We start from the raw sequence: 24,044 nt of genomic DNA, 5'->3' as shown, positions 1-24,044 counted from the left end.
CTGCAACAGATCCGGGACGTCAATTCCCATCAGTGCAGGTCCACATTTGATTTGTGATGCTGGACTATACCTCTGTAGTTACCGCCACCATTATTGATCTGTGTGCGAGGGGTTGTACTTGGTGTATTCAAGAATCCAGAGTGCATGAAAAGGTCTAGAGGAAGGGCCTTGATGACCAGCTCTGAAATAGAGCAAGTCTAAATAGTTACGGGTGGGTAAGAGGGGCATTTTACAGATTCCCGGAGCACCCCACGCCCCCACTTCCTGTATAAAGTGAATTACCTGACAGCCATAATTATAGGAAATGTACCATTACCTGGTAGAGTATGTAAGGTACACTAGACGCCACACAAGCTCTCCTTCAGTGTGATAATTTTACATGGGCATTTTTAGGAGTCTAGGGTATATGGGCATCTTTCTCCCTTACCCACAGTAAAGCACGGTGTAAGGATTCATGGGGTGGAATCAAGCTGGCATCCCACCTAGTTCAGACATGATTGGTGCCATGGAGAGCGTGTGTGTGTCAATGCATTTTGGGATCAGTTCATAAGAGGGTGACAGGCGATGTATATATAGCGGTGGGTCCATCCAAAATTCTGTGAGAGCTAGCATTTTTTATTTTTATTTCCCCCTCTTCCCCTCTTTGGAGAAGATGGAGCATCCCAATGTCTCCTGGGTCTTTGTCGCTGGGCTTTCGGCGTGGGTTCAGAGAGACTGGTAGTCATGGTTCCATTGGGTAGTAGAAGGAATACCAATCCGGAAACTCAATGCAAGGGAGATCACGTTGATCGCAAAAGGCTTGCAGGTCATCCGGCATATGGAGCAAGGCCTCACGCCCCCCTGGCGGCCGCAGATAACCCAAAAGGGAATTTTCATCGGTATTGTATATTCAGAGATTGTAGGGCTTCCAACATGGGGCACAATGCCCTCCTGTTCTGCAAGGTCATCTGGGGTAAATCCTGGAACAGTTTAATTTCTGTGCCATTGTGAATTATTCGACGCTTTTCTAAGGATTTCCTCTTTCAGGGGGAAATTCACAATGCAGCAAATTACTTCCCTGGGTGTTTCGTCGTCCCGGGGTTGAGGATGTAATGCTCAGTGAATTCTTTCCATCCCTATTGTAGAGTCAGCTGGGCGATCAATCAGATCATAAAGATATTACTTACAGTTTGTTAAAGCAGGCCAGGATCAGTGTTTTCAGGCACCCCGCGTATCCTTATATTATGCCTGCGCCCACGATTGTCCAGATCTTCCACATGCCTGTGGAGATCTAGAAGGTGTGGGAGCTGTGCATCATTTGTCCCCTGGACTTGACGGATAGCTGCAGCATGGATCCGTGTGGTTTCTTCCACATCACTGATGCGGTGTGCTACTGCCTGACTGTCAGAGCGGAGATCAGCAATGGCGGCCGTCACAGTGCTCTTGATGTCAGTGGCAAATTTCTCCAGGTCCAGAAGGCTGGGGCGGTTGGGTCCGCAGGAGGGAGGGCGTCTCCGCTCCTGACATCTGCGGTGTCTCACCAGGCGAGGTCAGGGCTTGGGCCTGTGAGGCCATGTGGGAGGCAACGTGAGCCAGCTAGCGTTGGGTCCAGAACAGCTCCGGGATGTTTCGGCTCAATTGCGTACCGCTGTAGGTGGATGCGCGGGAGGTCGAGGAGATCCTGGTTGATCTCTGCATGGTTGTCTAATGCTTCAGGCTCCCTGAAAAGCGAAAGATGGTCCCCAGAATGCAGGAGCTCTGAAGTCAGGCAGCCATCTAGGTTCTCGTCCAGGCCACGCCCCCACACGCAAGTTTTTTTTACCATTAGGAGGGTTTGCAAAAGCACATTCAGAGTGAAAGTTTTTCATATTCCACAGGATTTCACCATTAATTACCAGCTCATCAGCAAGTTGTGAGAATAGTTTTATATATATATATATATATATATATATATATATATATATATATATATATATATATATATATATATATATATATATATATATATATATATATATATAAAAATGGTTCTTGCTATTTACAGTCCATTTGCCTGTTCCCCTATAAATACTTCCATTAGTGGATCTCAGTGGGGCTGGCAGAGGGATACATATACCAAATTTTCACAGAGTTTGTGAGAGTTTCACAGTCTGCTTACCATAACATAAACCGATTTCTTGACAGGCCCGTGCAAAAATACCACCTGCTCACAGTCCGTTCATCAGTTTGCTCACCTCTCTTATTTAAGGAGGTCACACTAGAGCAGGTGAGAAAATGCACAAATTAGGTTTTCACAGTTAGCAGGGTATTGCAGTTAAAGATGCAGATTTTTCACATTCAACAGGATTTCAATAGGGTTTCCTAGTCCATTACGAATAGCGTGATTTAGATTTACATGTATAGCATATATAAGGGTAATGCTTACTGTGCACAGTCCATTAATCCATTTGCTCCCTTATATGTATTCCCTATTGGAGGATCACACATGTGCAGACAGGAGAATATACATGCCAGGCTTCTCAATCAATTAGATTTCCACATGCAAATGTAGACTTTCACTCTTTCAGCAAAGTTTTCATGTTCAGTTAGCAGTGCATAGGCTGATCGCATACAAACCTCATAACTGTTTGTTCACCTCTCCCCCTGCATGTTCCTTCCAAGTCTCCAAGGGAGGGTATAGGAGGGGGTCCTCCAGGTGTGTCACTCAGTGTTCTCTCCTGTGCTCAGGGCTGCCTTCCCTCCTTCTCCTCCTTCAGGCTGGCTGCCTATTCGAGCACCTGCTGTCCTGGTGATGTTCTGGGGGTGCAGTGGACTTTCACCTCTGCCACATATCCCAGCCTCTTATGCTGCTGGCTGCAGCTCGTCCACCAGGAGCCTCCCTCGTCCGCTCAGTCTGGCCTCACGATTGTGCTCCTCCCCCACCTCAGCAACAACACCACACACACCCATCCTGCCTGAACCAGGCCGGCTTTACTGTAGAGGCAAAGGGACTTGCACCAGAAAATGTAAGCAATAAGCAGTATCCCCCCCCCCCCCTAATTTTATAATCCCTAACAGAGATCTTAAACCATTAATCTGTGCATTTCTAATTATATAAACTGATATTTATTCATATGTTTACAATTTCAGCTAATTGGGATATGGTGTGTCAGTGAATGGATATCTGGAGGGAAGTCAAAATCTCTTAATTTAGTGGAACTTGGTCCTGGGAGAGGCTCACTAATGGGTGACATTTTAAGAGTAAGTAAAACATGAAATGATGGTTTGCACTTTTTCATGTTTTTTTCTTCTGTAACCTGCAACTTCCTGAATACGCAAAGTTTTTTTTTTTTCACTTTTTCTCAGGATTTTTCCAGAAATCTGTCTTTTAGTATTATTTTTTGTTCTGTCTTGTAGTAGAGATACTTTTTTTCAGATAAGGTTTAACATTTACAAAAGTTTTTACAAAAGGTTGACTGGAATTTTTTAGGGCACCAAATACATCACAATGTAAAAATGCACGCTCTTTTATTGAAATAAATAAATAAATTGTCATAGAAAAACACTGAGGTTAAAGTCACCCGCACATACAATATGTCACACAATAACTGTATTAATAATCACATTTTGACAGTTTTTTGACATGAAAGCTCGACACGTCTTAATTTCAAAAATACTTGTTTTTATTGCACATTGCACATGACAACCAATCACTTGACTTAAATCTTTCCGATGGAAAGAACTATCCACAGGTACCCGCAGTCACTTCCTTTGGTTGCCTTAGGCATTCAGAAGTGGAATTTATCCTCCCCCCCTCCCTCCTCCCAAAGTTTTCTGGGACACAGGACATGTTCCAGAAGACTTCAGGACCAATCACAGAGCGCAGCACCGCTCACGAATGTGCAGTGGCACCTGGTTGTGAAGCCTCAAGCTTTCACAGCCGAGTGCCCATAGTAATTATGCCGGCGCTGCCGAGGGGGGAGAGAGGAAGAAAACTGCTGGGGTGAGTGCATCGCTGGACCTTTGGACAGGTAAGTGTGTGTTTATTAAAAGTCAGCAGCTACAGTTTAAGATTATGAGGTAAATGTTACACAACAAAGCCTATTGTGCATACCCAGGATTGGAATTCAAGGTAGTTGGAGTGTACTAAGTAAACATCATAGGACAGTCTCCCATTGTCCAGGACAGAACCAAAAAGGTAGACCATAGCAAAACAGAACATCCTATGGATGACCCGATGGTATCCCTGGATTCTGTCCAAATATCCCATGCCTTGGAGAATTTTTTTGGGCATCCCATAGATTCATAAATAAATTTATACAATGGGACCATTTTCTTTGCAACAGTATTCCAGCTGTCAAAGGTAGGTGCCTGAGCAGATTTCCATTTAATAAGTATAGACTTGAGTGCGTAAAACAATAAGGCCTATCTGAGTTCTCATGGCCTTAGAGGTGGCCAGTAAATGAACGAGACCTAAAATACAAATGTCAATAGATAATGGTACAGCAGTGGTGGTAACTGTGCAGATACATTGGGAAACCGCTGATCAGAATTATTATATACCCCAGACACTCCCAAAACACATGCAGGAACGTGGCAGTGTCTGCCGGACATCACCAACAGTGTGAGGGATACATTTTATGTAACCTTTGAGGCGTTAGATAAACTCTGTGAAGAATCTTAAATTTTATTAGCATGCCTCTGGCTGAGACCAAGCTTTGCATAGGATAGTCCCAAACATCCTCCCAGTCCTCTGAATCTAACTCTAGCACCTCCGTTCGCCAACGCGCTAATAATTTGTCAAGGCCATCATGAACGGTGGGTTGAAGGGTCTTTTATATATGGAGGAGAGTGTTGTTTTTTGTATAGAATATCCTCACGTAGTAAGGATTCAATTCCAGACGAGCTAATAGTTATAGACTGATTGACAAATTGCAGCTGAAAGGCATGTCGCAACTGAAGGTATCTGAACAAATATGATTTGGCGGAGAGCGTATTTCTCTTTTAGGGAGTCGAATGTTGGAGCACCCCCCCTTCACAAATTTGGCTAAGATATTTTATCCCCTTAGAGGCCCACATAATAGGGTCAGCATTTAAGCAAAATTGCTTTAGAGAGGGATTCTGCTATAATGATGTATGTGGTGAAAACGTATTCTAGGATACCAGATGCTGAAGTTGCCAAGCCTTAAAGAGGAAGTAAACCCTGATGGGTTTACTTCCTCTTTCATTCCCTGCAAAGGCAAAGCATAATGGACTACTATGCATCGCATAGTAGCCCATTATGTGTCACTTACCTGACACAGGAGCCAGCGAAGTCGCCGCTGTCCCCTGTAGTCCGCCGCATCCATCTTGCTGGTGGCGTCTCGCAGCTCCGCCGCTGTCATTCGGCGAAGCCGCGATGACGTCACTCCCGTGCATGCGCACGGGAGTCGACACGCGCGGCAGCTCCATTTTTGGAAATGCCGCGCTTAGTGCGCCTGCGTGCCGCTGTCTACGGCGCATGCGCCGCAGACAGCGGTGCCGGTTTTCGGGCAAATATCTCCTAAACCATATAGGTTTAGGAGATATTGCTTGGACCTACAGGTAAGCCTTAATTTAGGCTTACCTGTAGGTCAAAGTGGTTTGTAAGGGTTTACAACCACTTTAATGGCAGCTCTCATAGACTGAGTGATCGGGAATAAGGCTGACCGGCCTCCTATATAGTATATTATGTAGGGCTTCATAAGAGCCCAGCTGTGCTGCCTTGAGCACTACAGCAGCGTTGGTTTCATCAGCAACAGTTTGTGGGCCTGAGTAAGCAGGGCGGCAAGGTATTATGCAAATAAATTTGGGCATGCCAGTCCACCCTCAGTCCATGTTCTTTGCAGTATTGTCAGCCAAAACCTAGGCCGAGCTCCCCACAGAAATTAGGTCATTGCAGATTCAAAGTGCCTAAAATATTTCCGTAGCTGCTGTCAACACCCAAATGACTGGAACTCCGCCTTAATGTGACATTTGTGTACCACAGCAAACATAACAGAAACAAAAAAGACATGGAAAACAAGACACCAACTGAGGCTACCAAAAATTTCAAATATTTTAATCAAAATGTGTGTAAGACCTGACAGCAGACCCCCTCTCAACCTCCCCATAAAATCACCAAGTGACCCACCACCAATATACTCACTAGGACACCCAGTTTACAAAATTGCAACAATAAACAATGTGATTCGCTCACTTTTCTGTGCCTATGATCCATTCTGTCTGTGTGCCTATTATCTCTCTATAAAATAGTCACAAAGGGAACTGTATGACATTTACTTTTGTATACAGTATCTCACAAAAGTGAGTACACCCCTCACATTGTTGTAAATATTTAATATATAAGATGTAATGCTTGTGTTATTTTCAACCATGCAACTGTTATTTTCAGCTCCCATTGGCTGTCTTTGCTGAAAATAATAGTTCTAGCATATTACCGTATATACTCGAGTATAAGCCGAGATTTTCAGCCTCTTTTTTGAGGCTGAAAGTGCCCCCCTCGGCTTATACTCGAGTCATCGCTGTCTGCCCGCTCGATCAGCGTGTCGAGCAGACAGACAGCGGCCATTCTGATTCAAAAGCCGCGCCTCCGGCTCCGCCTTCGCCTGTGATAGGCGGAACACTGAATTTCCCAGCAGCCTGTGTTCCGCCTATCACGGACGTCGTATCATCCTCGTACTACGGACGAGGATGATACGACGTCTGTGATAGGCGGAACACAGGCTGCTGGGAAATTCAGTGTTCCGCCTATCACAGGCGAAGGAGGAGGCGCGGCTTTTGAATTTTACAATGGCCGCCGACGAAGAGGGCACGGGACGGAGGCAAGGCAAGGCACGGGACGGGACGGGACGAAGGCAAGGCACGACACGGGACGGAGGCTCGGGACAAAGGCTCGGGACACAGGTAGGCTGGACACACACACACACACACACACACACACACACACACACACACACACACACACACACACACAGATGGATGGATACACACACAGGGATGGATGGATGGATGGAGACACACACACAGGGATGGATGGATGGATGGAGACACACACACAGGGATGGATGGATGGATGGATGGAGACACACACACACAGGGATGGATGGATGGATGGATGGAGACACACACACACAGGGATGGATGGATGGATGGACACACACAGGGATGGATGGACGGACACACAGGGATGGACGGACACACAGGGACGGACGGACACACAGGGATGGACGGGCATGTCTCACCCTCGGCTTATACACGAGTCAATAAGTTTGCCAGTTTTTTTGGGGGTAAATTGGGGGCCTCGGCTTATATTCGGGTCGGCCTATACTCGAGTATATACGGTAATATAATATTCGGCAAACTTGCCTGCATCACTGTGTCTATATATATATATATATATATATATATATATATATATATATATATATATAATATAGATATTCTGCTCTTGGTTAATGTACAATATATGGCAGATTGTACTGTTCCTATTGCTATGTATACCCATGAAATCTTTTATATTATTGCTGTTTTAACATTTATGTAATAAAATGTGTTTGTTTTTGTTTTTTTGACATGCGTACTCTGCCAGTAAAGTCCGACATACACTTTTTTTCTTTCTTCTATTTGTAGAATAAAATGATCATTATAGCTTGGTGAACTTAAATGTATTCCATTTTGCCCGAGAAAAACTGTTAATACTATTGTATGAGATTTTAGCTTATGTTTAGAACATTTTTATTTGGTTTGGAGATTTACTATTTTTTAAGTTTTTGTTTTTTCACTTTCAATTCAGACATGGTGATAAGAAATGGATTGCAATCACAGCGGTGGGAGGTGCTGATGTAGCAGTCTTGAGGAGGGTGGTTGCAGTTGCTATGGTGCGTGGTTTCTCTGTGAAGAGCTGTCATCTGTAAATCTAAATGAAGTCCTGTTGGGTTGGGAGGGATTGGTGGGGTGATCTTCCAAGCAAGAGATTGCAGTTGTGCACGCGCCACAGCAAAAGCTGCTAGGTGGTGTGAGCTGACAGGGTGAAGAATTAGAAAACCATGTCCGATTACAACACATACTCATCTGCTGTCTAGATGTGCTTCGCACATCGATATGGTTGCTCTGGATGGTGCTGGTCTACCTTTAAATGGCGATGCTTCTTGTTTTACCTATCTGCTGTTTTCCTCTAATCTGCAATGTTCGTTGCAAATATCAGCAGTCGGCTTCCAGCACATAAATTCTCTCTAATTTATCATTTTTAATTAAGCTTCATGTCACATGATCTACTGAAGTAAGTCGCAAATAAGTTAATTAATGTTGGGAGACTTTCTGTGCTGGGAGCTTATTTGTGATATTTTTGGAGAGTGCCGGAGGAGATCAGTAGCACTTTCATTAAACATTGGGTCGGCCCCTCTTCCTACACATGTGCAGTAGAACCTCGTAGACCTTTATGGGGTTGGAAGACAGATCAGTTTCCTAGTCCTATTGAAATCTATATCACTCTACTGCACACCATAGGTAAACATTATGTTCGAACACCAGTCGAATCTGTGCCAGAAATGTGAGTGGACTGAATGAAAACCGCAAGACTGTAACTATGGAATATAGTGCACTCAAAAACAATTTAAATCAAATATTAACCACTTCAGCCCTGGGTGATTTTACCCCCTATAGAGCTTTCTTTTGGGGTATTTGATCACCCCTGCAGTTTTTAATTTTTGTGCTATAAACAAAAAAAGAGCATCAATTTTGGGAAAAAAATGTTTTTTTACTTTTTTTCTAAAATAAATACCCCCCAATTTAAAAAATAAATAAATACATTTCTTCATCAGTTCACGCCGATTATGTATTCTTCTTCATATTTTTGGCAAAAAAAATCTCAATAAGCATATATTGATTGGTTTGCGCAAAAAGTTATAGCATCTACAAACTATGGGAACGATTTATGACTTTTTTTTTTTTTTTTTTTACTAGTAATGGTGGTGATCTGCTTATTTTTTTATTTTTATTTTTTTACGGTTTTGCGACAGATCGGACACTTTTGACACATTTTTGGGACCATTGACATTTATACAGCGATCGGTGCTATAAACATGCACTGATTACTGTATAAATGTCACTGGTAGGGAAGGGGTTAACACTAGGGGGCAATCGCGGGGTTAAATGTGTGTTCCCTCAGTGTGTTCTAACTGTATAGGGATAGGACTGACTAGGGGAGGAGACATATTGTTCCTACTCAGCAGGAACAAATGACATGTCTCCTCTCCCCTGACAGAACAGGGAGGTTTACACCCACAAAGGCCCATACTGGCCCTCGCGCGTACAATTGCTTGTGGCCGGCGACGTGCAGTGGGTAAGCGCCCTCTGGTGGCTCTTAAAGGGAACCCCGTACCTTACGGGTTTTCATGCAGGGGTGCCATTCTGCCCCCGTAAAAAGATGTGAGCTGGTCAGAAAATCGGTTAAACCTTTTTTTATAAAAAAATAAAGAAATCACATGTTCCTTTGTACTTTAAAAAATTATCATCCTTTAAAGCCAGCAAACAAATTTGGGGTACCCCCACTCTCAAACAGTATATCCCCAAAATTGTATATACGCTGCGCTTGAATGGCTATGCACTGAATAATCTGTATCTTAATCTATGGTTATAAATCCACAAGAATGTAAACCTACAACTGGTGTAAAGTGCAAAATATAGAAAAACAAATAGAGTGCACAAAATCTGTAAACGCACAACTAAATATAAAGTGCACAAGAGCCAATAAAACTCTGTGAGGTTATATGGACCCCTTAGCCCTTGTACACACGGTTGGACATTCCGACAACAAAATCCATGGGATTTTGTCCGACGGATTTTGTCCAAAACTTGTGTTGCGTACACACGGCCGGACAAAGTTGTCGGAAAATCCGATCGTACGTAACGTGACGACATTATTTCGTTACGACGGGACTACGTTCAGGCTAGTAGCCAATAGCTTTGGTCTAGGAATTTGATCTGAGCCTGCGTGGCACTTTGTCCGATTGGAATTCTCTACACACAATCGGACAAAGTCCGATCGGATCATGTTGTCAAAGTTTTATAGCCCAGCTCAACTTTGGATATTCCGACGGAAACAGTCCGATGGAGCCTACACACAGTCGGATTATCCGACAACACGGTCCGATCGGACATTTTACCGTCGGAATGTCCGACCGTGTGTACAAAGGGCTTAGAGTTGCAAGGTGCCATGCACAATAACACACCAGGAAATAAAATATCGATAATAATAATATTAGATGAAAAAAAGTGCTAAATGCATACATATGTGATAGCAAACATGTATAAATAAAAGACTTATAAAAATAAAAAAAAGGTGCAAGTGCATAAACCATACAAGTGTCTCTATATTAAAAAACAGTTCTTTGTGGTAGCCTGTCTTGGGCTGTGATAAGAAACACAAAATGTTGATTGATGTGAGACTAGATGCAGGTGACGTGATCTCCAGTTATCATACTATTGACATGCTTGTTACATCCAACCGTGGCTCTGAATCATGCAAAGGTGAAATCCAGGAACCCCTTATGTTAATGAGCTCACCTCAGAGCGTATGACCAGCTTTTACACTGTGTCAAAACACGTGTGGGGTCAAAAACTCCCTGAAGAAGATACACCACACCCTGAGTATCAACACGCGTAGGGGAGGGGCCAGGACGGAGCGAGAGACAGTACACCTGCCTAGAGGAGATACAAATCATTCCTATACTGTTTACAGTATTCTATTGAGCCTTATGAAGTACGGTGCACTGACGCACCTTATACATCCGAGTACTCCAGCGGGGGAATGTTTTTTAACTTGTCTATTAAATTTTGAAAAAAGGTATTGCACTATTAGTCTTTTTCCTTTTTTCATGTGCTTCTGAGATCATTGCATTGAGGATACTACTGAGCCAGTGTAACAGCTCGGAACCCTATAGTGATTCATATACGTTTTTTGACTCCATGTAAAAGCTGGTCACATGCTCTGAGGTGAGCTTATTACCATAAGGGGTTCCCGGATTTCACCTATGCATGATTTAGAGCCAAGGTTGGATGTAACAAGCATGTCAATAGTATGATCACTGGCGATCACGTCACCTGCATCTAGTCTCACATCAATTAACTTTTTGTATTTCTTATCACAGCCCAAGACAGGCTGCCACAAAGAACAGTTTTTTTAATATAGAGACACTTGTATGGTTTATGCACTTGCACTTTTTTTTTTTTTTTTTAAGTCTTTTATTTATACATGTTTGCTATCACATATGTATGCATTTAGCACTTTTTTCATCTAATATTATTATTATTATTGATATTTTAGTTCCTTTATATTTAGTTGTGCGTTTACAGATTTTGTGCACATTATGACCCCTTTCACACCAGGGCATTTTGCAGGCGTTATAGCGTTAGAAATAGCGCCTGCAATCTGCCCTAAAGAAGCTGCACCATGTAGTGTGAAAGCCCAAGGGCTTTCACACTACAGTGGTGCGCTGGCAGGACGTCAGGGAAAAGTCCTGCCAGCAGCTAATTTGGAGCGGTGAAAGAGCGGTGTGTTTACCGCTCCTCCACCGCTGCTCCCCATTGCAATCAATGGGGCAGCGCTGTAATACCGCTGGCAAAACGCAGTTATTGCAGCATATTGCCAGCGGTTTTAACCCTTTCTCGGCCACTAGCGGGGGTAAAAGCGCCCCGCTAGCAGCCGAAATGCGCCGCAAATCCGGCAGTAAAATGCAGATAAAAATAGCGGCGTTTTGCCGCCCGCGCTATCGGCGGTGTGGTGTGAAAGGGGTCTATTTGTTTTTCTATATTTTGCACTTGCACTTTATACCAGTTGTATGTTTACTATTTTATGCATATTATATTTTTGTGGATCTATAACTATAGATTAAGATACAGATTATTCAGTGCATAGCCGTTCCAGCGCAGCATATATTAAATTTTGGTTTTAATGTACACAAACGTATGAGAAGTGTTTAACGTTTGCAGCTGGTTAGTGGCAGATAGATAGGGGGTTCTTTAAGGCTCGCAGGATTTTGTTGTTTTGTTAGTATATCCCCAAAAGTGCATTTCACAATAAGATTTTTTACTTGCGTCCTCATTATTCCGCATGAGTTTTAGGAATCCAGCTATACAACGTTGAATCAAATGCACACACCATCATAAATGTTATCTTCATATAGCTAACAGTGCAAATGTACATCTACAGCTTTATCAAATGGTATAGAGATAAGTCTTTGTACAGTGCAAACTTGTCATACACTTATGCATTAGACACTCTTTCTGGTGCATCCTGAGGTGCAGTCGATAAATATACAGAGGAAACTGTGATAGACATATTTTGATTTTATGCTGGTGAATAATTTTATTGTGTGTAATCCTTTTTATTACAAGTATTACAAGCTCCAGTGTCCCATCACGTTAATTTGTGTATTGTAAATGTTTTGCCAGTAGTCTGATAATATCCTTGCACCTGGCTGCTACACAGGCCACAGTAATATTCAGTATAATACAGTAATATTGCATAATCCATGTGTGTAAAGATATCTGTTCCACTGACTAGATTAGCCATGTCATTTGAAGTTTGGTTGACCAGGAAATGTAGCTGCACCTTGAGCTCCTTCTCCTGGCTCGCATTCTGTATTGGAGCTCTGGAAATAATTGAGGGGGTTTGGGACTTTAAATGAGGCAAGTGACCACCAACTGGATAAAAGATGTATTGATTTGTTTATTTACATGAGCAAAATAACATAGCACATAACCATAGGTACATTCATTGGTATTAGTAATTTCCAAAACAACTTTCAGGACAGCCACCCGAGAGATCATGGCTCCAACTCCCAAAAGGAAACCCCTCCTCCATCAGAGCTTTTTAAGGAAAGCCTCCACGCAGCCTCCTCAGTTTTTTTTTGTGTCCTCCAACTGGGTGGAACACCTCCGATGGGAGCCACGATCTCTCGGGTGGACCTGAGAGTGGTAGGTTCTCACCTTGCAGTTTTCTTTTGGTAGGGGCTGGTCCTCCCATCTGCCTCCCGGTGGGGATGGTTCCATGGGCTCTCTCTCTCTCCCCCTTCAGTGCTCAGGGAGAGCCAGTACGCCGGCGGTCTTTGCCCCTGTGTATTTTTTTTCGTCAGAGCTGGCGTCCACAGGGTTTTGATTTTCCCGCGTGCAGCGCACGCTGCATTGCGGGAGAGGCGGCCGCCATCTTTCGGGTGGCCAGGAGAGCCTTCGGCCACATCCTTCGGGAAAGAGACGGGACTTCCGGCGGCATGCCGTGTCATTTCCTGGCGCTGGAACACAGGGGGAGAGAGAAGGACCAACTGGTGCCTTACTTCCGGGTCGGTGCAGCAGCGATTTTGAATCCAAGGACTGGCTGTGTGTGTTTCCATGCATCTGCTAGAGTCAACGATGGAGAGTGATGCAGACAAGGGGGCAAGGTGAAGGCAGGAGCAGTGTCCGGATCCTGTTGCTCCTGTGGGAGGGAGGGAAGTGATCAACCTCCCCCTCCCCCCTTTGAGTGTTTGCAGTGGTGGGGGGTTTAAGGGGTGTTGGCTTGCTTGGGCACTAGGAAATTATGTGATTTTCCTTAGGTGCACCTGGGTGTTATCTGAATTTAGTTTTTTGCAGAAATAAATAGCGTGGGTTTTTTTTTTTCCTTGTCTCTTTCTGTTTGTTTAGGCCAAAAGTGCTGCCCAACCAGTTAAGAGGAGATGTCCTGTTTGCAAGGAGAAACTAAATGAAACCCTGGACCAAAACGCTTTGTGTGTCTTGTATTTCACGCCTGGATAGGGAGGAATCCCCGTCCTTTTGTGGTGATTTGATTTCAACTATTAAGGATGAGCTCAAGGCTACTTTTCAGGCATTCAGATATAATTTAGCGGATGATCCTGGAAGGTCGGGAGAACATAGAACCCTGCAGTCATCCTTGGAACCCTAGGGGTGTTCTCAGTTGACAGGGGGCGGGGGGGGGGGGATGTCTCAGGACACCTTGCAGGATTCTTTCACTCTGGCCTTAGAGGAGTCTGACTCAGAGGAAGAGGAGGATTCAGAGGCAGCCTCTAACTACAAACTATCCTTAGAAGACTTGGGAGATCTTCTCAAAGTGATATATGCGACTTTAGGAATTGCGGAAGAGAAGAAAGAGCTCTCTCTACATGATAACATGTATGCAGGGCTAGGAGATTCCAAGTGTCGCACCTTCCCGGTTCATTCCCTTGTGTCTGACATGATCAAGAGAGAATGCTTGGAGCCAGAGAAAAAGCCTTTTTTTTTCTCTAGAGCACATAAGGGGAAGTTCCCTTTTGAGGACAGCCCAGACCTGGTTTGGAGCAAGGTCCCGAAGTTAGACTCTGCCTTCTCTCATTTTTCAAAGTTGACAGACTTTGCTTTTGAGGACATTGGCACTTTAACCACTTTCAGACCGGACCATTTTGCTGGTAAATGACCAGAGGTCTTTTTACACTTTGGCACTGCGCTGCTTTAACTGGTAATTGCGCGGTCATGCAATGTTGTACCCAAACGAAATTTGCGTCCTTTTCTTCCCACAAATAGAGCTTTCTTTTAAAGGTATTTGACTGACTCTGCGATTTTTATTTTTTGCGATATAAACGTAAAAAGACCGCAAATTTTGAAAAAAAATGATATTTTCTACTTTTTGTTATTAGAAAAATCCAATAAACTCAATTTTAGTCATACATTTAGGCCAAAATGTATTCAGCCACATGTCTTTGGTAAAAAAAAAGTCAATAATTGTATATTTATTGGTTTGCGCAAAAGTTGTCACATCTACAAACTAAGGTACATTTTCTGGAATTTACGCAGCTTTTATTTTATGACTGCCTATCTCATTTCTTGAGGTGCTAAAATGGCAGGGCAGTACAAAACCCCCCCAAATGACCCCATTTTGGAAAGTAGACACCCTAAGGAAATTGATAAGAGGCATGTTGAGCCCATTGAATATTTTATTTTTTTGCCGCAAGCGATTGAATAATGACAAAAAAAAAAATTTTTTTTTTTTTTTACACAAAGTTGTCACTAAATGATATATTGCTCACACATGCCATGGTTATATGTGGAATTGTACCCCAAAATACATTCTGCTGCTTCTCCTGAGTACGGGGATACCACATGTGGTCGACTTTTTGGAAGCCTAGCCGCGTACGGGGCCCCGAAAGCCAAGCACCGCCTTCAGGATTTCTAAGGGCATACATATGTCATTTTACTCCTCACTACCTATCACAGTTTTGAAGGCCATAAAATGCCAAGATGGCACAAAACCCCCACAAATGACCCCATTTTAGAAAGTAGACACCCCAAGCTATTTGCTGAGAGGCATGTTGAGTCCATGGAATATTTTATATTTTGCCACAAGTTGCGGGAAAATGACAAACTTTATAAATTTTTCACAAAGTTGTCACTAAATGATATATTGCTTACACATGCTATGGGCATATGTGAAATTACACCCCAAAATAAATTCTGCTGCTTCTCCTGAGTACGGGGATACCACATGTGTGGGATTTTTTGGGAGCCTAGCCGCGTACGGGGCCCCGAAAACCAAGCACCGCCTTCAGGCTTTCTAAGGCCGTAAATTTTTAATTTCACGCCTCACTACCTATTACAGTTTTGAAGGCCATAAAATGCCAAGATGGCACAAAACCCCCACAAATGACCCCATTTTAGAAAGTAGACACCCCAAGCTATTTGCTGAGAGGCATGTTGAGTACGGGGATACCACATATGTGGGACTTTTTGGGAGCCTAGCTGCGTACGGGGCCCCAAAAGCCAAGAACCGCCTTCAGGCTTTCTAAGGGCGTAAATCTTTGATTTCACGCCTCACTACCTATTACAGTTTTGAAGGCCATAAAATGCCAAGATGGCACAAAACACCCACAAATGACCCCATTTTAGAAAGTAGACACCCCAAGCTATTTGCTGAGAGGCATGTTGAGTCCATGGAATATTTTATATTTTGCCGCAAGTTGCGGGAAATTTACAAACTTTTTTTTTTTTATTTTTTTTTTTCACAAAGTTGTCACTAAATGATATATTGCTCATGCATGCCATGGGCATATGTAAAATGACACCCCAAAATAAATTCTGCTGCTTCTCCTGAGTACGGGGATACCACATGTGTGGGATTTTTTGGGAGCCTAGGTGCGTACGGGGCCCCGAAAGCCAAGAACCGCCTTCAGGCTTTCTAAGGGCGTAAATCTTTGATTTCACGCCTCACTACCTATTACAGTTTTGAAGGCCATAAAATGCCAAGATGGCACAAAACCCCCACAAATGACCCCATTTTAGAAAGTAGACACCCCAAGCTATTTGCTGAGAGGCATGTTGAGTCCATGGAATATTTTATATTTTGCCACAAGTTGCGGGAAAATTACAAACATTTTCTGGAATTTACGCAGCTTTTATTTTATGACTGCCTATCTCATTTCTTGAGGTGCTAAAATGGCAGGGCAGTACAAAACCCCCCCAAATGACCCCATTTTGGAAAGTAGACACCCTAAGGAAATTGATAAGAGGCATGTTGAGCCCATTGAATATTTTATTTTTTTGCCGCAAGCGATTGAATAATGACAAAAAAAAAAATTTTTTTTTTTTTTTACACAAAGTTGTCACTAAATGATATATTGCTCACACATGCCATGGTTATATGTGGAATTGTACCCCAAAATACATTCTGCTGCTTCTCCTGAGTACGGGGATACCACATGTGGTCGACTTTTTGGAAGCCTAGCCGCGTACGGGGCCCCGAAAGCCAAGCACCGCCTTCAGGATTTCTAAGGGCATACATATGTCATTTTACTCCTCACTACCTATCACAGTTTTGAAGGCCATAAAATGCCAAGATGGCACAAAACCCCCACAAATGACCCCATTTTAGAAAGTAGACACCCCAAGCTATTTGCTGAGAGGCATGTTGAGTCCATGGAATATTTTATATTTTGCCACAAGTTGCGGGAAAATGACAAACTTTATAAATTTTTCACAAAGTTGTCACTAAATGATATATTGCTTACACATGCTATGGGCATATGTGAAATTACACCCCAAAATAAATTCTGCTGCTTCTCCTGAGTACGGGGATACCACATGTGTGGGATTTTTTGGGAGCCTAGCCGCGTACGGGGCCCCGAAAACCAAGCACCGCCTTCAGGCTTTCTAAGGCCGTAAATTTTTAATTTCACGCCTCACTACCTATTACAGTTTTGAAGGCCATAAAATGCCAAGATGGCACAAAACCCCCACAAATGACCCCATTTTAGAAAGTAGACACCCCAAGCTATTTGCTGAGAGGCATGTTGAGTCCATGGAATATTTTATATTTTGCCGCAAGTTGCGGGAAAATTACAAACTTTTTTTATTTTATTTTTTTTTTTCACAAAGTTGTCACTAAATGATATATTGCTCACGCATGCCATGGGCATATGTGAAATGACACCCCAAAATAAATTCTGCTGCTTCTCCTGAGTACGGGGATACCACATATGTGGGACTTTTTGGGAGCCTAGCTGCGTACGGGGCCCCAAAAGCCAAGAACCGCCTTCAGGCTTTCTAAGGGCGTAAATCTTTGATTTCACGCCTCACTACCTATTACAGTTTTGAAGGCCATAAAATGCCAAGATGGCACAAAACACCCACAAATGACCCCATTTTAGAAAGTAGACACCCCAAGCTATTTGCTGAGAGGCATGTTGAGTCCATGGAATATTTTATATTTTGCCGCAAGTTGCGGGAAATTTACAAACTTTTTTTTTTTTATTTTTTTTTTCACAAAGTTGTCACTAAATGATATATTGCTCATGCATGCCATGGGCATATGTAAAATGACACCCCAAAATAAATTCTGCTGCTTCTCCTGAGTACGGGGATACCACATGTGTGGGATTTTTTGGGAGCCTAGGTGCGTACGGGGCCCCGAAAGCCAAGAACCGCCTTCAGGCTTTCTAAGGGCGTAAATCTTTGATTTCACGCCTCACTACCTATTACAGTTTTGAAGGCCATAAAATGCCAAGATGGCACAAAACCCCCACAAATGACCCCATTTTAGAAAGTAGACACCCCAAGCTATTTGCTGAGAGGCATGTTGAGTCCATGGAATATTTTATATTTTGCCACAAGTTGCGGGAAAATTACAAACTTTTATTTTTTTTTCACAAAGTTGTCACTAAATGATATATTGCTCACACATGCCAGGGACATATGTGAAATGACACCCCAAAATAAATTCTGCTGCTTCTCCTGAGTACGGGGATACCACATGTGTGGGACTTTTTGGGAGCCTAGTCGCGTACGGGGCCCCGAAAACCAAGAACCGCCTTCAGGATTTCTAAGGGTGTAAATTTTGGATTTTACACCTCACTACCTATCACAGTTTTGAAGGCCATAAAATGCCAAAATAGCACAAAACCCCCCAAAATGACCCCATTTTGGAAAGTAGACACCCCAAGCTATTTGCCGAGAGGCATGGTGAGTATTTTGCAGCTCTCATTTGTTTTTGAAAATGAAGAAAAAAAAAAATAATGTATATTTTTTTTCTTTTTTTCAATTTTCAAAACTTTGTGACAAAAATGAAGGTCTGCAAAATACTAACCATACCTCTCGGCAAATAGCTTGGGGTGTCTCCTTTCCAAAATGGGGTCACTTGGGGGGATTTTGTGCTATCTGGGCATTCCATGGCCTCCGAAACTGTGATAGGCAGTGAGGAATGAAATCTAAAATTTACACCCTTAGAAATCCTGAAGGTGGTGCTTGGATTTTGGGGTACCGTACGCGGTTAGGCTCCCAAAAGGTCTCACACTTGTGGTATCCCCGTACTCAGGAGAAGCAACAGAATGTATTTTGGGGTGTAATTTTACATATAACCATGGCATGTTTGAGCAATATATCATTTAAATGACAACTTTGTGCAAAAAAAAAAAAAAAATAATAATAATGTATTTTTTCCACAACTTTTGTCAAAATATAAAATATTCCATGGACTCGACCTGCCTCTCAGCAAATAGCTTGGGGTGTCTACTTTCTAAAATGGGGTCATTTGGGGGGGTTTTGAACTGTCCTGGCATTTTATGCACAACATTTAGAAGCTTATGTCACACATCACCCACTCTTCTAACCACTTGAAGAAAAAGCCCTTTCTGACACTTTTTGTTTACATGAAAAAATATTTTTTTTTGCAAGAAAATTACTTTGAACCCCCAAACATGTAGTGTTTTTTTAAAGCAAAAGCCCTACCGATTAAAATGGTGGGTGTTTCATATTTTTTTTTCACACGGTATTTGCGCGGCGATTTTTCAAACGCATTTTTTGGGGAAAAAACACACTTTTTTTTATTTTAATGCACTAAAAATCACTATATTGCCCAAATGTTTGATGAAATAAAAAATATGATCTTAGGCCGAGTACATGGATACCAAACACGACATGCTTTAAAATTGCGCAGAAACGTGCAGCGGCGACAAACTACGTACATTTTTAAAAGCCTTTAAATGCCTTTACAGGTGACCACTTTAGATTTACGGAGGAGGTCTACTGCTAAAATTAGTACCCTCGATCTGACCTTCGCGGTGATACCTCACATGCATGGTGCAATTGCTGTTTACATATGCCACCAGACCAACGCTTGTGTTCCGCGTTGCGCCTTAGCAGGGGGGGACAGGGGTGGTTTTTTTTTTTTTTTTTTTTTTATTATTTATTTTGCTTTTTTATTTTTTTTTTAAACTGTTCCTTTCATTTATATATATTTTTTTATGATTTTTATTGTTATCTCAGGGAATATAAATATCCCCTATGATTGCAATAGGTAGTGACAGGTACTCTTTTTTTAAAAAATTAGGGTCTATCAGACCCTAGATCTCTCCTCTGTCCTCAAAGCATCTGACCACACCAAGATCGGTGTGATAAAATGCTTTCCCAATTTCCCAATGGCGCTGTTTACATCCCGCAAAATCTAAGTCATGAAATGCTCGTAGCTTCCGGTGTCTTAGGCCATAGAGATGATTGGAGCCATTCTGGTCTCTGATCAGCTCTATGGTCAGCTGGCGGAACCACCGGCTGCATTCTCAGGTTCCCTGTTGGGACAGGAGAGCCTGAGAAAACCATGGAAGATGGTGCGGGGGGGGGGGACATTCCCTCCCACTGCTTGTAAAAGTAGTCTAGAGGCTAATTAGCCACTAGGATTGCTTTTACATAAAAGCCGACCGCTGGCTGAAAAGAATGATACCAAGATGATACCTAAACCTGCAGGCATCATTCTGGTATAAGCACTCAAAGTCCCGCAACATACCAGTATGTTGCTGGAACTGGTTGGGCATATATTGTATTTTTTTTTTCATGCAGCCTGTGGGCTGAACGAAAAAAAAATATTGATCGGTGGGCATGCCCACCATTAGATACCACCCTTCATCCACCCACTTTCTAATGGTGGGCATACATGCACCATTTATATATGCCGAAGCATGGGGGCATCCTCCCGCAAAAGGTAGGAGCAGATCGTTCCTCCACCCCGTATGCCCCCATGCTTCGGCATATATGCTCTTTTTTAACTGTGGTGGTGAAATCACCCCCGACAGTGCTGGAGTCGCGGCTTTATGTATCGTGGGAGCAAACGCTGTTGCTGTCAAGATAAATAAATCCGCTCTGCAGCAGAATGGCGTACCTGCTAAGCAAATGATGGTTAACAATAAAACAAAGTAACATTACAGTATAACAGTAGGACTTACCATACCTGCAAAGCAAATACAAAAAAAATCGCAAAAAATAACACATTTAACACAATCTGTGCCTAAAATATATATATGCCGAAGCATGGGGGCATCCTCCCGCAAAAAAGTTATGCCGCGTACATACATTCAAACTTTTCCACGGGCAAGCCCTCCGTCGGAATTTTGACTGTATGTACGCGGCATTAGGAGCAAAATCGATCCTCCACCCCTTATGCCCCCATGCTTCGGCATATATGCTCTTTTTTAACTGTGGTGGTGAAATCACCTCCGACAGCGCTGGAGTCGTGGCTTTACATATCGTGGGAGCAAACGCTGTTGCTGTCAAGATAAATAAATCCACGCTACAGCTGAATGGCGTACCTGAAAACAAAAAATGGTTAACAATAAAACATTGCAGAATAGAATACAGTACAAAGGAGCAGAACAATAGAGAGAGAATAGAGAGCGAGAGAGAACAATAAAACGACAACTATTTTTGGTTTTTTTATTTTATATTTTTTTTGGTTTTTTTGGTTTTTTTACTTTTTTTTTTTTTTTTTTTTAACACTTTTTTTTGTAACTTTAACACTTTTTCTGTTGTAACGGTTCCAGCGGTTTGGGTCTCTCAAAATGTGATGGCATCTTGGGAGACCCTGTGAACGTGTGCCTAGCTTGTGCAATGCTGTACCCTGCGCTAATACTCAACTAGTTCATGGTAGCGTTCAAAACACTCACCCTGACAAAGACCAGGATTGCCAGGACAGCGGGGACAATAAGAACGGGTGTCACGCCTAAATCCGCGCTTGGTACAGACACGACATCTTTTTTGGGGGGTTCGTTGGGTAGGGGTACTCGGGAGGACATAAGAATAATGCCTCTCATGCAGCCGGCTTACTGCATCTGGTAGGGGAAGGTGAGGTGGAGCACCGCCTGGATACAGAAGGGCTCTGACGATATCCTCCTGGAATTTGAGGAAGGATCCAGTCCGTCCTGAAGCTTTGTGTAGTACATAAGCATTCAGTATAGCCAATTGGAATAAATAAACAGACACTTTTTTGTACCAGCGTCTGGACTTACGGGCAACTAGATACGGCGCCAACAACTGGTCATTGAGGTCCACCCCTCCCATGTTAAGGTTATATTTGTGGACACAGAGGGGTTTCTCCACAACACCAGTCGCCGTAGAAATTTGGACCGTCGTGTCTGCATGAAGGGAGGTAAGAACGAAAACATTCTTATTATCCCTCCACTTCATAGCGAGCAAATTATTACTGCGCAAGCAGGCTCTCTCCCCCAGCCTAAGACGGGACTCTACAAGCCGCTGGGGAAAGCCCCGGCGATTAGGTCGCACGGTGCCACATGCTCCAATCTGCTGATCAAACAAGTGACTAAAGAGTGGCACGCTTGTGTAATAATTGTCCACGTACAAGTGGTACCCCTTTCCGAATAAGGGTGACACCAAGTCCCACACTATCTTGCCAGCGCTTCCTATGTAATCAGGGCAGTTCTCCGGCTCTACGTGACTATCTCTTCCCTCATAAACCATGAAACTACGTGTATAGCCTGTGGCCCTGTCACAGAGCTTATACATCTTGACCCCGTATCTGGAACGCTTGTTGGGGACGTATTGTTTGAAGGACAAGCGACCAGAAAATTTAATCAGGGACTCATCAACGCAGACAACTTGATCGGGAGTAAACAAGGCTGCAAAACGTTGGTTGAAGTGGTTTATGAGGGGCCGAATTTTGTAGAGCCGATCATACTCAGGGTCTCCACGAGGACGACAGAGTTCATTGTCGCTGAAGTGCATGAACCGCAAAATCATCTCGTATCGTGCCCTGGACATGGAAGCAGAGAACACGCGCATATGGTGAATTGGGTCAATGGACCAATATGACCGCAACTCACTCTTTTTGGTTATGCCCATGTTGAGGGAGAGGCCCAGAAAGATTTTAAATTCGGAAACCGTAACTGGTTTCCATTGTCTGGCAAGGGCGGACTGGGGAATAGTGGCGATGTGTTGAGCAGCGTACAAATTGGTTTGGTCCACAATAGATCTAAAGAGATCTTCGGTGAAAAACAGTGAGTAAAAGTCAAGTGTCGTAAAATCAACTGTTTCCACGTTAATGCCAGGTTGGCCAGTGAATGGGGGAAGTACGGGTTCTGCAGAAGTGGTGGGCACCCAAATAGGATTGGCGAATTCTGCAGGAAGGGCACTATGGGTACGACGGGCCTGTCTTTGTCTTCTTCTTGGTGGCAGCGGGACACTACTTGTGCTTGCCACCTCGCCAGCTTGAACTGCACTTATGGGACTCGCCACGTCACCACGTGTTACTGCAGTGCTGGATGTAGGTCCAGGGTGTACTAGGCCGCTGGTGCTTGCCAGTTCACCAGAAGGTTGAGCGGCTCTAGTATGTCTCTGCTCCATACGAGTGACCTGCGGTTCCTGCACCTCAACAACAGAATACATACGGGATTGGGCACACCTGTTCTTAACAGCGGCCTCATCTCCGTCGTCAGAGCTATCTGTCATGGAGCCGCTGTCCTCTACAGGATCGTATTCTGAGCCTGAATCTGACAGATGAGTGACGTCCTCTTCACTATCTGTCATGCTCAGAAACGTGTAGGCCTCATCACTAGTGTACCTTCGCTTTGCCATTTTGGGCTCTAAATTTAGGGGTACACTAGTGAGACTCACAGGTAAAAAAGCACCTAGCCTGTCAGCGACTGTTTCAAAACGCTACAAAAAAAACTGTTAGCGATCGCAGGGATCAAGCCTGACTCTGCGAACGCTGCAGTTATGTGTGTTGTGTTTTGTAAGTGACAGTGATCGATCGATACTGCACTTGGGTGGGCTGGGCTGGGCTTGGCGGAGGGGCTAAACGCAGGTGCTAGCGGGTATCTGGGCTGATCCCGCTAACAATGCGTTTTGGGAAACCTAAAATGCTGGCAACGCTAATATATATCTGATCAGATACTATATTACTAAGGGAGGTGTATGCTTTGCGCGTGGGTGTTAGCGGTACTGGCACTAACCTGACGCTGGGGCGACGCAGGCCTTATCTGACCCTAAAAAACTTATATCACCCGCCGGGTGATCAGGGGGTTAAACCTTTATTAGGTAATAAATGGCGGGTGCCCTGAAACAAAAAAATATAACTAACCAACCAGCGTCACCTGTAACAGTTATATGGTGATCACTGGTGAAAGGGTTAACTGGGGGGCAATCAGGGGGCTATGCGGTAGTATATGGGGGTCCCTGACGCTATAAAAAGCTGCGGCGAACCCAAATACTTACCTGCCTATCTAGCGTCACCTGTGACACTAATACAGCGATCAGAAAAAAATCGCTTA

At 43.5% G+C, this 24,044-nt stretch overlaps 1 protein-coding gene across 5 annotated transcripts in view; it reads left to right on the top strand.

The window, feature by feature from the left end:
- Nucleotides 1-24,044, top strand: part of NDUFAF7 (NADH:ubiquinone oxidoreductase complex assembly factor 7) — a 483,664-nt gene that overhangs the window by 241,244 nt on the left and 218,376 nt on the right. For 4 of the 5 annotated variants that reach the window (XM_077486562.1, XM_077486560.1, XM_077486565.1 and 1 more), the window contains one exon: nucleotides 3,109-3,219. The exons of the other annotated variant lie outside the window; for it this stretch is intronic. In XM_077486562.1, coding sequence (XP_077342688.1) covers nucleotides 3,109-3,219 — 111 coding nt within the window. The remainder of the gene's footprint in view (nucleotides 1-3,108; nucleotides 3,220-24,044) is intronic. 5 annotated transcript variants of the gene reach the window in all.

This window comes from Lithobates pipiens, unplaced genomic scaffold, assembly GCF_037356315.1.
Source record: "Lithobates pipiens isolate NorthernLeopardFrog02 unplaced genomic scaffold, aLitPip1_a1.2 Scaffold_18, whole genome shotgun sequence".
Taxonomy (NCBI): Eukaryota; Metazoa; Chordata; class Amphibia; order Anura; family Ranidae; genus Lithobates; species Lithobates pipiens.
This window is presented reverse-complemented; position numbering and strand designations above follow the sequence as displayed.